This window comes from Geosmithia morbida, assembly GCF_012550715.1.
Source record: "Geosmithia morbida isolate 1262 chromosome Unknown scaffold_2, whole genome shotgun sequence".
Taxonomy (NCBI): Eukaryota; Fungi; Ascomycota; class Sordariomycetes; order Hypocreales; family Bionectriaceae; genus Geosmithia; species Geosmithia morbida.
Window position 1 is genome coordinate 466,276 of NW_023336189.1, and position 18,340 is coordinate 484,615.

At 56.6% G+C, this 18,340-nt stretch overlaps 5 protein-coding genes across 5 annotated transcripts; 2 read left to right on the top strand and 3 right to left on the bottom strand.

Annotated features, from left to right (window-relative positions):
* Window positions 1-91: 91 nt before the first annotated feature.
* GMORB2_3795 (Calcineurin-like phosphoesterase) lies at window positions 92-2,272 on the bottom strand (the record flags this gene model as incomplete). Its single annotated transcript, XM_035465771.1, has 2 exons — window positions 92-1,894; window positions 1,988-2,272. The coding sequence occupies 2 exons, from the start codon at window positions 2,270-2,272 to the stop codon at window positions 92-94; spliced, it is 2,088 nt and encodes a 695-aa protein (XP_035323608.1).
* Window positions 2,273-3,381: 1,109 nt separating this feature from the next.
* On the bottom strand, window positions 3,382-8,270 carry GMORB2_3796 (uncharacterized protein; the record flags this gene model as incomplete). Its single annotated transcript, XM_035465772.1, has 3 exons — window positions 3,382-4,933; window positions 5,031-6,475; window positions 6,603-8,270. The coding sequence occupies 3 exons, from the start codon at window positions 8,268-8,270 to the stop codon at window positions 3,382-3,384; spliced, it is 4,665 nt and encodes a 1,554-aa protein (XP_035323609.1).
* A 3,019-nt stretch (window positions 8,271-11,289) lies between these two features.
* Window positions 11,290-12,192, top strand: GMORB2_3797 (translation initiation factor 4E; the record flags this gene model as incomplete). The annotated part of the gene is made up of 3 exons (XM_035465773.1): window positions 11,290-11,496; window positions 11,570-11,641; window positions 11,704-12,192. The coding sequence occupies 3 exons, from the start codon at window positions 11,290-11,292 to the stop codon at window positions 12,190-12,192; spliced, it is 768 nt and encodes a 255-aa protein (XP_035323610.1).
* A 711-nt stretch (window positions 12,193-12,903) lies between these two features.
* Window positions 12,904-14,905, bottom strand: GMORB2_3798 (Acyl-CoA synthetase (AMP-forming)/AMP-acid ligase II; the record flags this gene model as incomplete). The annotated part of the gene is made up of 3 exons (XM_035465774.1): window positions 12,904-14,115; window positions 14,185-14,492; window positions 14,686-14,905. The coding sequence occupies 3 exons, from the start codon at window positions 14,903-14,905 to the stop codon at window positions 12,904-12,906; spliced, it is 1,740 nt and encodes a 579-aa protein (XP_035323611.1).
* Window positions 14,906-17,399: 2,494 nt separating this feature from the next.
* Window positions 17,400-18,175, top strand: GMORB2_3799 (uncharacterized protein; the record flags this gene model as incomplete). Its single annotated transcript, XM_035465775.1, has 3 exons — window positions 17,400-17,498; window positions 17,591-17,697; window positions 17,941-18,175. The coding sequence occupies 3 exons, from the start codon at window positions 17,400-17,402 to the stop codon at window positions 18,173-18,175; spliced, it is 441 nt and encodes a 146-aa protein (XP_035323612.1).
* Between the last annotated feature and the right edge of the window lie 165 nt (window positions 18,176-18,340).

The following is an 18,340-nucleotide window of genomic DNA, read 5'->3' on the forward strand; positions in this document are numbered from 1 at the left end:
TTTCTCGGGGGAGGGAGGGGAGGGATGATGAGGAGGAAAGGGAGAATAAGATAAGAAGACAAAGGGGGGGGGGGAGAAGAAAAATCCTTCTTTATCGCTCTCTTGCCAAATATACCCAGATGAATACGGCCATCCACGCCACTCTCCACGTTGTAGTCCACATCTCGCGGACGGCAACGCTGACAGCTCTCCTCCTGTCATTTACGCCTTCGGCTCCGGTGTCGTACAAGGCCTCTCGGACGTTGATGCGCGGGCCTACGCCCATGGCTGCTGCGGTCCTGCTCCTCGTCCCCAGCGACTGGTTCTGCCACCGGCCCTTGGCCGTGAGCGACGAGCTGCGCGTTCTCACGGTCCACGACGACGACGACACGCCGCGACCCTTGCCCGATCGCACGTCGGGGGGGTCCAGCTTGTCCTTGTCGCGCGCCGTGGTGCCTACGCTGGCTATGGGCAGGATGGAGGAGGAGGAGGCGGGAACGCCACCGCCGGAGATGGTAGCCACATCTTCCGGTCCGAGCGCAAACGGCTGGAGGTTGAGGACGGGGACGAGGACGGAGCGCACGGCCAGGACGACGAGGGAGAAGACCATGAAGCCGATGTACTTGACGTACGTGTGCACCTGGTTAGGCAGGAGGCACAGGTGCGTCTGGAGGGTCTCGACCGGCGCCCCGGGGAGGGTGTTGCCCTTGTCGTCGACGGGGTTGTACAGGCTCACCATGAGGAATCCGGGGGTGGGCACGCCCATGGCCATGCTGAGGCTCTTGACGGTGATCTCGCGCACGCCGCTGCGGCTGCTGCTGCCCGACCGCGCGTGCACCACCTCGCAGTAGTCGTGGTCGTCTCCTGAGAAGACGTGGACGACGTTGCCCACCTTGTCGAGGAGCTTGGCCGAGTCGGCCTCGCCCAGGACGTTCTGGTACTGGTACCCGGACGAGACCGAGATGGCGTTGCGGTGGTCCGGCTTGACGGCCTTCGTCTGGCCCGTCGGCGGCTCCGTCGGCGGCCAGTGCTCGCGCTTGGGTCCGCAGGGCGTCCCCGGCTCGCGCCACAGGGGTACGTGCGTGAGCAGGATGGTCGGCAGGTCGGCCGTGACCGAGAGCGACTCCTGCCCGCGCCGCGGGAAGTCGGACAGGTCTGCGCCCTGGAGGTCCTCTATGCGGTGGGGGAAGCGCCTGTCGCCGCCGGCCGCCCCCTCGTACCACACGTCCAGCTCGTCCTGTACGGCCCTGCGCTTGGCGGCCTTGACCCCGTCGAGGAAGCGGTTGACGGGTCCGTGTATGGGCGTCAGGTCGTGCTCGGCCCCGTACTCGGACGAGTCGGCGCTGAGCGACACCGTGTCCACCGACACGATGCTGTGGTTGCCCACCACGTCGATGCGGTTGACGTCGCCGAAGAAGGCCTCGAACCGGTCCCGCACCGGCACCTGCACCTGCGCGCCGAAGCCCAGGTCGTGGTTCCCCGGCAGGCTGGCCACCAGCTTGCGCCCGCGCTGGTAGGGGCGGACGCCGCCGACGCTGTCCCCGTCGTTGAAGTGGTCGAAGAAGATGGATGCGAAACGCTGGTACTCGCGCATCCAGTAGCCCTGCCCGTACTTGCGATGCCAGGTGTCGACCCAGCCGGCCTCCTCGCGCGACCGGCCCTTGCCCCATTTGGGGTCGACGAAGTGGCCGCTGGCCGTCTTCCACTCGCGCCCGCCGTCAAACAGATCGCCGAGGAAGAAGACGCTATCGGGTCGAAGCTGCGTCTGGATCGCCTTGTACCCGCGCAGGAGGTAGTTGTCGGTTATGAGCCTCGTCAGCGACGACAGCGGCCACGGTCGGCCGGGGTAGCTGTGCGGGTCGATGATTTGCGGATCGGCCACGAAGACGAGGTGATGAGGGTGAGCTCCTCTAGGCTACGGTATTCGGGTGAGGTTTTTTTTTTCTCTCGTCAGTTTTTTCGTGTCAAGGGGGAGAGAGGAGAAGGGCATATACTCGTATCAACATACCCAGTCCTCCCAGTTGTGCCAAGCGCAGTCATCGACTTTGCTCTCAAATACCCACCGCTCCCCCCACAGCAAGATGACGAGCCAGAAGACCACCAGTACATGCGGAAAGCTGAGAAGTCGCCGCGCCTGTACATTGATCCTGAGGCGGTGCAGCACCTTCGCCGTCACCGCGGTCGCCTTCTGCCTCCCCGGTCCCCGTGCGTAGTGCCACACCGACGTAGTCCACCTCTTGAGCTGGAGTGCCGCATCGTCGGCCAACGAAGACTTGTCGTACCGCCGAGACATGACCGTCTGCGCGCTCAGTCGGGGGGGTTTTTTTTTCTTCGTTTTTTCTTCCTCGTGTAAGCATTCACACACAATAGTTCGTGTCGTGTCGTGTCGTGTCCCGGCCTCCGTTTCTCCTCTCCCGTCCTCCCGCGTCTCTCCCGTTTTATTTCTTGCTCTCCCTCCAGAACTTGTCCCCCAGCCCTGTCGTTCTCTGTCGTGTCTTCCCGGTTGTTGATTCTGTACACTTCCTCTGTTCGAGGATGAACAGTATTATTACCGTAGTCGCCGCGGTTGAATCGGATCTGTTGGGAATGAGTCTGAAGATTGTGCCTGGAGGGGAGTTTCGCTGTCGTCTCTGATAAAATGGAGCTGTCTATGTAGCTCCCAATCTCCAGACTCCTCCATCCAGTCCGGGTCCCCATCGCCCCTGCAGCTCCAGGGCCCAACACGCCAGGTGATACCTCTAAAAAAAGAAGTGTACGTCCCTGGGAGTCTTTTAGCGGAGCTCCTACGACGTAATAAGTTATAATAGGGGGGGGGAGGGGCTACAGCCTACATGTACATGCATGCCCCCCCGCCCGGTTGCCCTGTAGTCAGAGCCTTGTTGAACCGATTTTTCCACTGGCTATTCCAACTTGTTAGAGCTCGAAATCGTCTAGTTGGTTTATGGCGCCAGACTGTAACTGAATAGTGTATTATCTGGATGTCCGCGGTTCGAATCCGCGTTTCGAGATTTTCTTTTTGTATTTTTCGTCTTTCCAACTTTTTTATTTTGTATACAGATTACTCATTTCGTACTTCATTTCGTAATATATATAAATCACATTTGTTTTCTCCTCATTACTCTTCTATGGTTTCGTCCAAGTCTTCACTTTCTCACAAGAAACAGTCAAACCGCCGGTATACTTTATGCTTCCACTATCAACCGTTTTTGCAGTATAGGTTCGTCTCTTTTTTTTTTTTGCATGCATTCACCCAAACAGCTACCGATGCTTAAACCGATGCTTAGACTCCAAAAATTCAATTTAATCCACACACAAACTCCGCGGTCTCAAACGCATGCATCCACAATCTCATGAAAGAAAAAGAAAAAAGGGGGGGGAAAAACCCATCCTGTTGAAACGAGCTCAGTACCGTTGGCCCTGGTATAGTTCATCATCCACCGCTAGCTCGTCGTCATCATATCCCTGCTGCCTCTGCTCCTCCTCCTTCGCCCTAGCCTTGCTCCTCAGACTGAGAAACCTCTTGATACCGGTAGGCCTCTTCTCCTGCTGCGGCTGCTCCTGCTGCGGCCGCTCCTGCTCCTGCTGCGGCTGCTCCTGCTGCGGCTGCGGCTGCTCAGCTTTCGGCTCCGAAATCCGATCCGCCTCGGGGGAATAGTCAAAGTCCAACTTTGGCACCAGCAGCCTGTAGGGCACTGTGATACCCGTGGGGTCTCTGGGGTTGACCTCCACGTTGAGGCAGATATCCAGGCCACCCTCGAGATTGACCTCGTAGTCATCCGCGTTGCGCATCTGCTTCGCCGACAGGCCCGTGGGCGTGCGGTGGAAAGGCCTGGGCGCAGGGGTGGGGCCTTGCGCCACGGATCCGTACGGGTCGTAGCTCGTGGGCTTGGAGCCCACGGTGTAGGACCGCTGCGGTGGGCGGGCGGTGAATCGGGCTTCGTCGCCCACGGAAAATTCGTCGTAGGCTGCGCCTCCGCGGAGGGTGACATGCTGCGAGCCGGCGCGGGTGTGACGTCTCTCGAGGTGGTAGTCGTCGCCGTTTGCCGGCTCTTGGTCATCTCTCCGACGCCAGTTGGCCGCGGCGTCAACGTAGTTGTCCGCCTGGCTCTGGCTGTTGCGGCGCCCGAAACTGAAGCCTCGGCCGCGCTTTTCCAGGTCGGGGCCACCCGAGGATACGGTGCGGGTCAGCGTAGCCGGCCTCTCGTTCTCGCTGGTCGACTTGCGCCGGCGTGACAGGCTGCGCGACAGGCTGCGGAAGATTCCCCCGCCGTGGCCACTGTTAGAGATGGGCGGGCGAGAGGAGGCACGCACCGAATCCCGGGACATGTTGGGCCTCGATGAGCTGCCCAGGGACAGACGTCGTAGGAGGCCGCTGCCGGAGGCATTGCCCGACGGTAGCGGGCTCGCGCTCCTCTCCGACAGTGGCGGCGTGGGCGGCGGCGTGTTACCTGGAGCCCACTGGCGGATGGAGCACCAGTTGCGGTGCGGTAGCAGACGCTGGTTCTTCCTGGGTCGGCCGTCTACGCCGTGCCTGAACATGAGGATCATGCTCTCTTCCGTCTTCCTGTCGAACTCGTACGTCTTGTGGCGCTTGTTGAGGGCGTCGGCCAGGATTCCGGGCGGAGGCATGTTGGCGATCCCCGACGAGATGACGTTGGGCATGTAGCGCGGGTCCTTGTGCTTAGCTAGCCCAAGCTTAGGGTCGGAACAGAATTGGCCCACAGCTGCCATGTTAACGTCGCCACTGAGAATCGTGATGCGGAGCGACTTGTCGATGGCCAGGTCCTGCAGGTCCTCGATGACAATCTTCCTCTCGTCCATGTGGTTCTTGGCCGTCCAGTGATCTCTCAGGTCATCCATCATCTCAAAACCTCCATCAAGGTTGTTCAGGGTCTTGCCCAGGAGGCCTCTTTTACCGAGAGCCTTGATCGGGTTGATTGCCCTTGATTTGAGCCTGCAGCGCACGGGATGGATGATTAGCGAAGGCATGCACACACACACACACACACACACACACACACACACACAAATGACAGGAGTCGAGAGCTTACACATTCTCCAACCAGGCCACCCTGGGGTAGGCAATCGGGACCGGCAACACGACGAGCAGATGCTCGACATGTCCACGCTTCAACTCGGCATACAGTCGGTCCATGACTCTCTCCCAGGTCTTGTCGAAGATGACGTCATCCTCCGTCCGCTCCGTGCGGCAGTCGGCAGCCAGCAAGGCGACCTTGGGACCCAACGAGACGAAGACGTTGTGCGCCAGTTCATTTACATAGGGCCCGGGCTCGCTGCCGAGGATCCAGCTGGGCTCCGATTCCTCCGTCTCGGGGATGATGCTCTGGTGCTGGAAGAGCATGTAGTACTTGAAGGACACGGCGCCCACGCCCGACAGCACCGGAGATCTCATGTCTTGGTGGGGATACGAGCCGAATCCGTTGAACGTCTCGCGGTCCGACCAGATGTTGACCATGGGTATCTGCGAGTTGGCCAGGCCAAACATGCCCCTGGAGAACCACGTGCAGTAGCGCCGGAAGTAGAAGGACTCTACCTGGGCCTGCAGGTCCGGTGTGAAGGGGGCGCTGCGCTTCACCTCCGCGTCCCTAATCTCCAGCCAGTCGATGAACAGGTCGCACTCGTCGGCCACATCGTCGTTATAGATCTGGTCTCCGCCGCCAACCATGACGTGGAAGGGCGATATCTGGTGGGTGTTCAGAACATCGCGCCACATCGGGTCCGGTCCGCTCAGGTCATCTGGCTGAACGCCCATGCTGAAGCCGTTGCAGCTGTGGAACATGACATGCATGTCCTCGCCCTTGGCGGGCACCCAAAAGGCGTTGGCCGGTCCGCGGTTGATGCGGTAGGCGATGCGCTGCTGCTTGTCTCGCAGCTCCACCTCAATGTTGAACCTCCAAAAGGTGCTGCCCTGCTCGGCATGCAGTCGGAATCCCAGCACATCCTTGTAGCGGTGGAGCTTTTCGCCGTCCACGTCTGCGCGCTTGATGCGGCACGCGAAGCTTCCGGGGAAGTCAGTCGAGCCATCGGCGGAGGCTCCGTCAAAGGTACTCTTTGTCGACTCGAAGAGACCGTTCTCGGTCTCGTCCTGGGACAGGTCCCTTCCCTCGGCAAGGTGCTCGACGGGACGCAAGAACAGCGTCTCGCCTCTACGACCCAACTTTGGGTGTCCCGCGATGGGGTCGACATACTCGGGAGGCAGCTCGCCGCGAATATCGTGGGGCGGGGCGGGGAGTGTCTCCATATCCTGGACAAAGAGGCGAAGCGTCGGGTTCACTTCGTAGGACGAATCCGAGTCCTTGGTGACAATCATGATGCTTCCCCTCCAGATCTCCTTGTCAGCGGCTGGTCCGATTCTTGATCTAGACATGTCTCTTTCGCGACGCAAGCCCGAATATCTCACGAGGGGGCCGCAGTCGAGGTACAGCGGCGGCTTGAACCGGCTCGGGACTAGGAAAGATGTCAGCAACAACGGCCCCTTCAATAAATGTTGGCTATTTCTTACCACTCCAGTTTCTCATCTCCATATCGTACACGTCATTATTTGGCCGGGTCGGGTACGAGCAGCCGACCCTCCGAGACTGGCTCCTATCCTCGACATTAACCCCCTCTCTTCCCACGTCCAACAGGAAACCGCCTAGAAGGCCGACCTGGGCTCGCTTCCAATCATCCAGCCATCGAGGTGGCCTGTACAGACCGCCCTGGTGGTGACCTGTGCTGCGCGCGCGGCTGAGGGAGCCCTTGGATCCGTAGCCTTCGCCATGCACCTCGAGTTTATCGGGGCGCGTCGGGGCATCGAGCTGGATGGCTGGCTTACGTTCCTTACGCTCTGTTGGCACCTGCCTGCGCTGGGTAGCCTCACTACCTTCGGGGTAATACTGCGCATTTCTGTTGGGCTGGGCCCTGTGAGCAGGTTCCGTTGCTCGTCTCTGGATGCGTGGAGCTTCTCTGCCTCCGCCGTTGGAAACCTCTCTCGCCTCTCTCGGCTCGGGAGGGAGTTCCTTGTCTCGCGTCCGCGCGGACAGCGATTCGCCACGCTTAACGGCTGCTGCTGCGGTCGTGGAATCCCGTCTCGACGGTTTAGGCTGCGCTCTGTATCCCGCGTCCTCCGGCGCGTGGTTCCAGGCATCCCCCGGCGGGTTCTTCCCCAGTTTGTTGCTGTCAGATTGTGTGAGGGGAAAGTTGGCATTCCTCTCTTGCTGCTGCCGGGGTGCTCGGTCGTCTTCGTGCGGAAACGTCGTCTCGTCACGAGCGGCACGCTCCCGAAAGCTCAGGTTGCGAGTCGGAGGGTTCGGGTTATACTCGGCACTATTGTACTCGGACATTGACGGGATACGCAGAGGCTCCGCCGACTCCTGCACGAGAGGCGAGATGGGCCGGTAGCTCTGGCTCTGGGAATGCTTGTGCCGGCTCACGGGCGCTGGTGGGTATCCAGGCACCTCCGGACTCACGGAGTCGTCTCGGAGTAACGGTGCATCTGCCGGCTTGGAAACATGCTCGGGCTCGCGCACGGCGTAGCTGGCAGAAGGGCGGCTGCGGTGGGGAGGGCTGTATGTCGCATCCCATGGTTGACCAGTAGCACCGCCGGGAGGTCGGGAAGCTCTCTCGCGGGCCCGTCGTTCGGCGGCCTCGATACGAGCTCGTTTCTCCTCCTTGGTCATTCTGTTGAGCGTCAGCTCTAGCTTCTGGAGTGGCGACTTGTTCGTTGCAGACTTTTTACGGCGTCCAGAAGAGTTCTCGGAGGGCCGTCTGGGGGCATCGTCCACCGATCCATAACCGGCAGTAGGGTCATAGCCTAGGGCACTGTGGGGTTCGCCATAGTCCATGTCTGGTTCGGAGTAGAGGAGCTTTCTTGTCGGCCGGGCTCCGTCGGTAGAGTATGGAGGTTCACGATGCAGATATCGCTGTTGCTTTTCAAAGCCCTCTTGAAGCGCACGCGTAGTTCCTGCGGGGACCTGTTGAATCGGCAAGCCGTCCATATCGTCAAACTGGGAAGCCTGGACGGGCGGTCGCTGGTAAGAGGGCGGTCTGGGGGCCAGTCCGCCAGCAGCAAAGTTAGCGTCAGTCGGTGTCGTCGCACTGGGGTGGAAAGTCGTTGCAGTAGTCTGGGTGTCCGTGGTCTGGGTTGACGCTCGGTTCGCCTTCGAGTTGTGGCTGGGCAGAGCCAGGCCACCACCTCCACCACCAACACCACCATCACCCTCGACAGATGAGCGGCGGTCTTCGACAACCCTGGGGCCCGGAAGCTGCCCCCAGTACGGTGTCGGCGGCATGATTGGGCGTTTATCCGTGGAAGCGGGTTGCCAGCGACGCTAGTCTAAACCGCAGGAGCCAGGGTTATGGGTTGGAAGGCTGGGACGTGGAGCTTGGTGAGGAGGAGCTCTTTCTTCTCGAGATGCGGTCAGAGAGGTCTTTCAAAAGGATCGAATCTCGAGGAGAGAGGATGGAGTCGAGTTGAGGAATCTGGATGGAACCTATCATTGAGTAATAGGCATAGCACCTCTTTCTGATCGATCAGCAAAGCACCATCATAGTCCACGGATGCATGTAATAGCAAAACCCCCGATATGGCTTACCCAAGTACGTACCGACCGACGTGTTTTGTCTCGCAGCAGACTCGGACCATGCGACTGATGGACATGAGAATAGAATAAAATAATGAATGAATGAAAACGAACGAAAAAAAAAAAAAAAAAAAGGAAAAAGGAAAAAAAAAAAGTGACAACAGACACAAGTGCCCTGGCTGCCGGCCAATGCTGTTGGGGCCTTTTCTGCAGGTGTACGGAGCGCCAGGAACGGTCATTGGGTAGTTGAGCTGTGGTGTGCAGTAGCACGGGTAGGGCGACGACGACAACGCACGCGTATTCCGTACCGTGTCCGTTGCTGGTACCCTGGTGGCTGTAGCCTTAGGTAGGGACTCGACCCATTCGAGGGAGCAGAGGAAACAAGCGACAAGGGTGGACCACCAGATCCGATATATGAGTACTCTGTAGATATGAAGTTACGAGTGCAGTACTCCGTACTCGGTGCGATCGAGTCACTCGCTGATGGTATCGATGACCGCCACTTTGCCCGGCGATGGGTTCGGCGCTCTAGCAATGCAGTATCGATACCGTCGTACGGGATTCTAGATGTTGCATCGTCGTACCCGGTTCTGGCAAAGAGAGACCTGCCGGTCCCTCATCTCGTTCATGTCTCTGAGAGCAGGGCATAGGCTGGTGGTATACCGCACGGTACAAGTACAAGCAGGCTGGCTATTGCGGGCTCAGACGATAAGAATGGCAATACGGCTGTAATACTCCATGGCATGAGTCCATACGGGTGACAATACGTCATGTAATGTCAACGGGCTAAAGTGGCGGTCACCTTGACCGATGGAGCTGGCTGGGACAAGGGTCTACCGCCTGCGAGGCCGTAAATGTGGTGGCTGGGAGGCTAGGACGTGGGAAGAGCCGGGGTTCCGACCCGTACTCGCATGGTTTGTGCGCATCGACATGGTTCCGGGTCGTCATGTGTATCCGTATACCCCGATATCTTTGGCAGTAGAGAGATTATTTTTTGCCCCTTCTATATCGATTTACACGAAGTGGAGGACGGGTTTGTCGTCAAAGTTGGGTTTGCTGGACTGGAATGTACGAGTCCATGCGAGGAGTGTTAACGGGTATTACACGCAACACACTACGTGTAAAAATGTACACGTACAGATCTGTAGAGAGAGGTACGAGTTATTACTAATAATCCGCACCGGGAACTGGTAGACAGTCAAGCCTCTCAAGGCAAAGAACATCTGCCCCACCAACCTTAGATCATATTATTTATCAGTACTAGACGAGTATCAACCCGCACCTTCCTCAATAAGTTCAGAGGCTACGGAGTAATAATTTAAATTAGAGTCTAAAAGAGAAAACATCTCGTTCTCTCAGGTGCGCACTGGAAAGATGGAAATACAGCTACCCCCTCTCTCCATACCGCACAAGTCTTCTACATCGTGAGTTGACGGTGGTGAGAGGAACTTGGGCCTTTGTTTACAGTGCACAGAGTAGCCCTGCGCCTGTTGTTACGCCAAACGGTTCCGACACTGTCCGATCATGCATCTCTTGGATCAGTATCAGTCCGAAGGCTGGCGATATTGAGCACCTGTAATCTGTACAGAGTACTCCATATCGTGTACGGCGTAGTAACACTGCTCGTATCCGGTACCACCAACCAACTTGTGTGCACTTACTTGTATGCAGCAATACATGTATTCAGGATGGACAGCCGTAAGTTGACTGAAACATGACCATCACAGCGGCACATTCTATTCCTCTGTACTGCTAATTCATCTGGCACCACGACGTCTTGCACGAGGAGCCTCCGGAAGACTATCTTCTCTCACTCAAAGGCAGCGGACTTGCCCTTGCAGTGTTCCAGCTGTCTAGGCTGAGCCTCAAACATCGCGCACAGGGGGGGGGGGGGGGGTATTAGACATTGGAACTGATATAATACGGGGAATATGGCCTTACTTGCGAGGGAAACAAGGGAAGGACGCCTCTGTTTCTAACTGAGCGGATGCGACATGCTGTGTTGAGCAGGGCCTGCAGGATACAGTCGCATAAAGGTTTCCTTGGCTGGTCGGCCAGTTCGTAAGCAGCCGCGTTGCTTGGTTATGCATCGTGGCGCTGTGAGGTGAGGCTTCTAGCTATGTGGCTGAGAGATTTTGAGCTGCTTTTTTTTTAAGAGGGGAGAGAGGGAGAGCTTCCACTAACTTGGAACTGTATAGAGTCTGTGAGACTCTGTTACTGAAAAGTGAGCAGCACCATTAGGGCAGGTGGGGCTTTGCCGCTGGCGACTACCGCACCAAAACTGCCCAGTGGCGCCTTCCCGACGACTGTAATCTGTACGGGAGTACTGAGGGATGAGTGACGGAGGGGACCTGATTTTTTTTTCTGCGACGCCTGTAGTCTGCGGTGAACCCTCCATTTCTCCCACCTCTACACTTCTATCTAAAAAACAACCCACGACTCTCTCTCTCTCTCTCTCTCTGCCACCTCCGGCATACCCTTTTCTTCTCCCGCCAACCCCGTCTCAGCCGACTCTGTCGATTTCTTGCCTGGTGCAAAGAATCCCCCTGTCGCTACCTTTCTGCCTGAAGAAATAGTGGATCTATCTCTTTCGCCCGCCCACCTCTCCATCCATCTCCTCCATCACGGCAAGACGCGCTCGTCATCGCCCTGCTCCCACCTCCCGGTCCGAATCACCGAACCTTCGGCCTAGCCGCTTCCTCAGAGCAGCGTGATATAACTCGGAATCATGGCTGCCCCCGCGACCGAGACGTCCAACATGGACAAGCAGGTCGACCTGTCCACCATCCCCATCTCGCCCGAGGGTAAGGAGAACGAAGAGACCACCGCCGACGGCAAGCCTGTCACCGTCTTCCACGACAAGGACAATTTCAACGTCAAGCACCCCCTCCAGAACAAGTGGACTCTATGGTTCACCAAGCCCCCGAGTGGCAAGGTAGGTTTACCCTGTGTGTGTGTGTGTGCCCGATGTGTGCAGTGCACGTAGCTGACGTGGGATGCTCCTATAGGGTGACAACTGGAACGACCTGCTGAAGGAGGTCATTACCTTCGACTCTGTCGAGGAGTTCTGGGGTGTCTATGTGAGTCTATATCCCACCCTCCTCTCCGTCATCTGCTCGGTCGTTGCTGAACCCCGAAACAGAACAACGTCTCCGCCGTCTCCGAGCTGCCCCAGAAGGCCGACTACCACCTGTTCAAGGCTGGTGTCCGCCCTGAGTGGGAGGACCCCCAGAACAAGCACGGTGGCAAGTGGTCCTACCAGTACAAGGACAAGCGCAGCGTGGATATCGACCACCTCTGGCTCCAGGTCATGATGGGCGCCATCGGCGAGACGCTCGAGGATGAGGATGACGGTGAGGTCATGGGCGTCGTTGTCAACGTTCGCAAGGCCTTTTACCGTATCGGCGTCTGGACTCGCACCATAGGAAAGAGCATTCCGGGCCGTGGTGACGGTGACGTGGCTGGAGGAAAGGGCCGCAGCAGCGACAAGGGCCGCGGCATCCTGATCAACATTGGCCGCAAGTTCAAGGAGATTCTTGAGCTTCCTGCCAATGAGCAGGTTGAGTTTTCTGGACACACCGACAGCGCCAACTCTGGCAGCACGAGGGCTAAGGCCAAGCATACTGTCTAAGTGGAGAAGAAAAAGGAGAAGAAAAAGGAGAAGAACAGGGGAAACTGAAAAGAAGAATGAGTCATTCACGGCGTTTTCTGGTATCTGAGCTACGGATCTGAACGAGGGGAGGGGGGGGGGGAGAAAGGAAAGGGGTTAGAAAATAACGTTGATGAGCATGGCTTTCACGTGGATGACGAACGGACAAGGCGAAACACGGCTAAAAAAAAGGGGACAGCAGAGTGAGAGTACGCTTCACCCTGCAGACGAGGTTTATTGCATGAAAATATGGCCTTGGGGACAGAACTTTCCAATTTCGACGTGGCGTGGCGTTTCCAAGGGAGGAACTCGCTTCATGGGGGTGGCCCAGATTCGAGCAGTCTGGGGGGACCCGATCGTCTAGACAGGATTGGGGATGGTGAGGATGTGGTTCTAATTACGAATATTACATGGTTTTTTTTCATACGCCGGATATCGTTCACTTTCATGACAAGATGATGTGTGCACGTGAAGGATGTGTGAGAAATCAGGAAGAGAAAAAAAACCATGGCTGCTAATTAGTAGCCGATATCAGAAGGTGCATAAAGAATATTTTTAGAAAGGAAAAAAAGAAAGCTAGAAAAAAAAAGAGAAGAAGAGAGAAGTGAAGGAGGTGTATATTACTACTGCCGAGTCTATATGCTCCAAGAGATGTGTTATCATCACCATGTATCCGTACTAGTATTATTGATATTACATTTCGTCGCCACTGAAGTCATCCTTGAAGATGTCGGCAACGAGCTGCTTCTTGTTAATCTTGCCCATGGCATTACGCGGGATCCCGTCAACGACCCTCATGACCTGGGGTATCTTGTAACCGGCCAGGGAGGGTTTGAGGGCCCTACGCATGTCGAGGGGGCTCCAGTCACGGCCGGGGAGATTTTCCGGGTCGAGGACGACGACGCAGCCGACCTTGTGTCCCCACTTACCGCTGGGGACGGAGACGACGGCGGCCTCGGCGACCTGCGGCAGGGAGAGGAGCTCCCTCTCGACCTCGAGGGCGCTGACCTTCTCGCCGCCCGTCTTGATGATATCGGCCGACTTGCGGCCCTGGATGAAGTACATGGGGCCGACCGTCCAGTCGGGCTGGGCGCGGGCGGCCTCGGGCACGGGCCGGCGGACGGCGACGTCTCCGGTGCGGAACCAGGAGCCCTGACCGTCGGGGTCAGGGACGAACTCGGACGCGGTGGCCTCGGGGTTGCGCCAGTACTCCTTGAAGATTGTGGGTCCGCGGAGCTGGATCTCGCCGGAGCGCTCGCGGCCGGTGGAAGGGTCGACCTCGTCCCCCGGGGCGATGACGGCGCCCGTGTCGACATCTACGAGGCGGGCCTGCACCGAGGGCAGGGGCCAGCCGACGCTGGCGTCGATGCGGTCCCCCGGGTCGAGGCCGCAGCTCAGCGCCATGCCGACCTCTGTCATGCCGTAGCGCTCGAGCAGCACGCTGCCTCCCGACAGGTCGCGCCACGCCTTCTTCACGGGCGTCGGCAGGGCGGCGGACCCCGAGATGGCAAGGCGCATGTTGGCCGGGCTGACGGCAGCCGAGGCAGCGGCGCGCACGTCATCGGGGAGAAGCTTGTGCGTCGTCATCAGGCGGCTGTACACTGTCGGCACGACGGTGAAGAAGGTCACGGGGGGCGCTTTGGCGGCGGCGACGGCCGTCGGCGTCTTGTCCTCTGACGGGAGGAAGGGCGCCGCCAGTCGGGACCATACGGCGTCGGCGTTGAAGGGGAAGAGGAACTCTACGGAGGCGCCGGATAGGAGCGGCGTGAGCACCGCGTTGACGATGCCGTGGATGTGGTGCAGCGGGAGGACGTGGAGGAGACGGTCATGCGGCGAGTAGTCCCATGCTTGCATGAGGGAACGGCTCTGCGCCGTCAGGGCGGACTGGGGAAGCAAGACTCCTTTCTAGACGAGAGGCTCGGTCAGCTCTGTGCGCGGGTGCAGGTCATCGAAGACAGGGTTCGGGATCCGTACCGGTCGGTTGGTAGTCCCGGAGGTGTACAGCATGACACCGGCCTCGCCAGGACCTCGAGTATCCCACGTCACGGGGTGGTGCTCGTCCGGCGAGTCGGCGCCGCCCACGTGCTTTGGCATCTCGACGTGGGTGGGCGGGGAGACGAGCTCGCCGGCGAGGGTCTGGCGGGCCTTGGAGGCGAACTTGGCCGAGGAGACGAGGAGCGACGGCTCGCTCTGGTTGAGGATGTACTGCAGCTCCGGGGCGGGGAAGGCGGGAGATAGAGGGACGGCGATGGACCGGGAGGCCATGACGGCGAGGAGGGTGACTTTTCTCCCCGGTCAGAAGGGGCTTCATTTTGATCGGGATGAGGAGAGGTGTTGAGAGGAATGAGGAAGACTGTCGTGAGGGTTGAGAAGAGGGAGAAGCGTTGTGCGTGTGCGTGTGCGTGCGCGTGTGCGTGTGCGTGCGCGTGTGCGTGTGTGCGTGTGTATGTGTGTACATGTATGTGTAAAACCTACCGACATAGTCATAGCTATTCTCTAGGAGGAAAGCGACCCTCTCACCATCCATGTCGACGCCCCCCCTCGCACTGCGTAGACGATCCCTCGCACGCCCTACATCGGCCAGGAGCTCGGAGTAGGTGAAGGAGCGACCGGAGAGGGAGTGGACGACGGCCGTCGAGTCGGGTCTATGGCTGGCGATGGCCTCCAATATGGGCAGACGGGGTAAGGTTGTCATGGTCCTACTCAGCCTCCAGCTATTGCTACTGCCCGTGCCTATACCTGTACCTGTAACAGCGGTCCTGACGCGACAAGGCAGTCCTCCTCGTAATGAGTCTGTGGTTATCAGGCGGCGTGAAGACGTCGGCACGATGGAGCGCATATGCATCTGGGGGAGAGGAGAACAAGAACAAGGGAGTTGATTGGTGCTCGTGCTCGAGGAGAGGAAGGAAAAAAAGGGGGGGAGGAGGGGGGAGGGGGGAGGGGGTGTGGTGGTGAAGAAGAAGAAGGTACAATGACGGATCTAGGGTATTATGAGAGGAGGGAGATGTTATCGCGAAGTGGTAATACGGACACTGTGAATATGGCAGCACATTCATTGTACTACCTAGAATACAGATTTACCGGTAATACGGAGTACAGACAGTATTATTTACTCCGTAGGCGGTAACAAACTGTAATATTACGTAGTATTACGCGACCGTCTAGGAGAGCTCACTGGGTGGATCTTTTCTTTTTGTCTCTCTCTTCGCATGCGGCTACCCGGGAGTAGCTTTCTTCTTTCTTTTTCGCTCGTATACTTATCTACGAGTATATCGGGATTGTTTAGACGGACTGACAAGACATACCTGATCGAGGCCTGACAATCTCGTTACATTACAGGATGCGCGCGCGGCCATGGCATCGGTCTATACATGTATCATCCTACCTTCTTTTTTCTTATTCCCACCGCCATATTGAGAAGAGAGAGGGAGAGGTAGAGGAAGAGGGAGAAGGTTGACAGCAGGACTGCGCCAGAAAGAAAAGAAAGAAAAAGAAAAGGAAAAGGAAAACAGGGTGCATGGAAGCAGGGAACAAAAAAGGAAGCAGGGAACAGAGGGGGCAAAAGGGGGGGGGGGGGAGAAAAGGCGGTATAACAAGGTTGCATCTGAGCGGTTGGATTCGTTGGATGGCAGGCGGGCGTTGGGGTGATGCTGCTTTTAGGACATTGTTGCCTGAGCACGGCCAGAATGTCAGGAGAGAGAGAGAGAGAGAGAGAGAGAGTCAGAGAGAGTCAGAGAAGGAACCCGACAGCGGCGGTGGAAAATGTAGGTCCGGGTTCTTCTTTCTTCTTTCTTCTCTTCTTCTTTTTCTCCCTTCCCTTCATCTTCCCTTCTCTCTCTCACTCTCTCTCGGATGGGGCGGTTCAGAATGAATGTGGTGATACTGATATCAACTGTAATCCGCATACTTTATTCTCTCTATCGATGCTAGAGGAAGAGAGTCACACATGCCACCACTACTGTTCACTACTTACTGTACGTACGTGGCAGAGCTGGGTAATGGCGGAGGACATGGCACGGCGCGCATACCGCATACGAGCATCACGGTTCGCCCCTGCATGAGTTACGATAGGTATTAATAAAATATGAAGTATCAACACCAATTAATCTCATGAATACCCCGACACTTCCAATTCCCTCTCTCTCCGCCACTCTGGTCACCCCACGCAGACCCAAGACGCAATCGCCATTACCTTGTAGCGGCGCTGGTACGGACTAAACCGAATCAGGACGGGATGCCTTCCCACCGCCAATGCAGTGCATCGGTGACTGGTGAGAAGCAACGAATCGTGCAGATGAGAAATTCTTTCATGCCGCCTATTGTATAGATTACATGTACGGAGTAATATCATTTACATCATACTGTCCGCGAGTCTTCAGTAGAATGAAAAAAAAAATATCGAAATAAGATGCTGAAATAAAATACTGATTTTTTTTTTTTTTTTGTATCTGGTTGCTGCACTCATACCCGCATCCTTCCTACCTCCCCCCCCCTCCCTCTTTCCTTCTACGGCTACTATTATTATCAGGTAGTAAGTAATAATAATACTGTACTACCTACGAATACAGGCTCTCTTATATGTATGAATCAGAGTTGAAAAAAAAAAATAGCGGGATGTCCTGTCTCACCGACTTGACCGAATAAAAAGTATTTTTTTTTTTCGTCTTCTTTCCTTTAAAACTAAAACAAAGGAAAGAAACCTTCGCTCGAGCCTTCCTTCCTCTCTCTTTCTTTCTTTTTCCTTTTCTACCCCGCCATCATCCATCTCTTCCTCTCTCCTTCCTCTCCTCTTCATCTCTCCTGAAGTGTTGTGTGTGCGTGTATAGAGAGGGCAGAGAAGAAGAAGAACCGACTCTCCAAGAACAGATATCCGTCAAACCTATCTATCTTCTGCGCCTCGCTTCTGGGTATCGTCCCGACCATCGTCATCATCAACTACCAACTACTCACCACTCACCAACTTCCCGAGACGTCAGCAAGAAAGGGAAAAAAAAAAGGGCAGAGAAGGAGCAGCAATTGCCGTCGTGTAAGGCTTCCGGCTGTGCTGCCGTCGCGTGGAAACAATTACAGACACGACACCACACACACACACACACTAAAAAAAAAGGAGACTTCAAGTCTCTTTCTTCTCCTTCCTCCCCCCCCCCCCCCCCCGGAATCTTATCTTCCCTTCCCCACCCCAAAGAAACATGTTCCGTCGTTACGCTCTCGGATTCTCGAATGTCGGAAGACAGCTCTCCACCATGAATCCCAGCGCTACCCCCCTCGAGGATGCCATCCGTGCCAAGGTGCGTGCTCTTCTTCCCTTCATGACCCGGCACTCCCGGGAAAGCTCGCTCGGAACTCTGGATTCTGACCCGAATGGATTGATGAATTGCAGGTCATGGCCGCCTTCAGCCCTCAGACCCTCGAGATCTACAATGACTCTCACCTGCACTCTCACCACAAGGCCATGCAAGGCAGCTCCTCCAAGGAAACTCACTTTAGGTATGTACATGGGGAGATCCGAGAGTGTAATCGTGTGTACATGTATGAGTGGGAGAGAGAGAGAGAGAGAGAAGAGAGAGGGAGAGAAGAGAGAGAGAGAGAGAAGAGAGAGAGAGAGAGAAGAGAGAGAGAGCAGGAGAAGAAAAAAAAAGGAGGAGGAGAAGGAGAAGAGAGAGAGAGAGAGAGAGAGTGTGTGTGTGTATAAAAGAAGAAAACGCTGACAGGCTCGACTGCTCACAACAGACTCGTCATCACCTCGGAAGCATTCGCCTCCAAAATGCAACCGGCCCGTCACAGGATGGTCTACGCCCTGCTCCGCGACGAGATGGCCATCGAGGGCGGCATCCACGCCCTGCAGCTCCGAACCCTGACTCCAGACGAGGAGCGGCGTCTCCAGAAGAAGAAGGAGGAGGCTGAGGCTGCCAAAGCCAAGGCTGCCGCCGAGGCTGACAACGCCGACATCAATGCCTCGGAGTGATGAGACGTTCTACGATAAGAAAAAAAAGAAAAAGCCATACCATACCAATGCCTGTTTACGATTTCTTTTTTTCTTTTTTTGCTTTTTGTTTTTTTTTTGTTCTTTTTGCCATTTCTTCTTCTTCTTCTCTATCTGTTCTATCACCAGATAGTAGGTGTGTAAGTA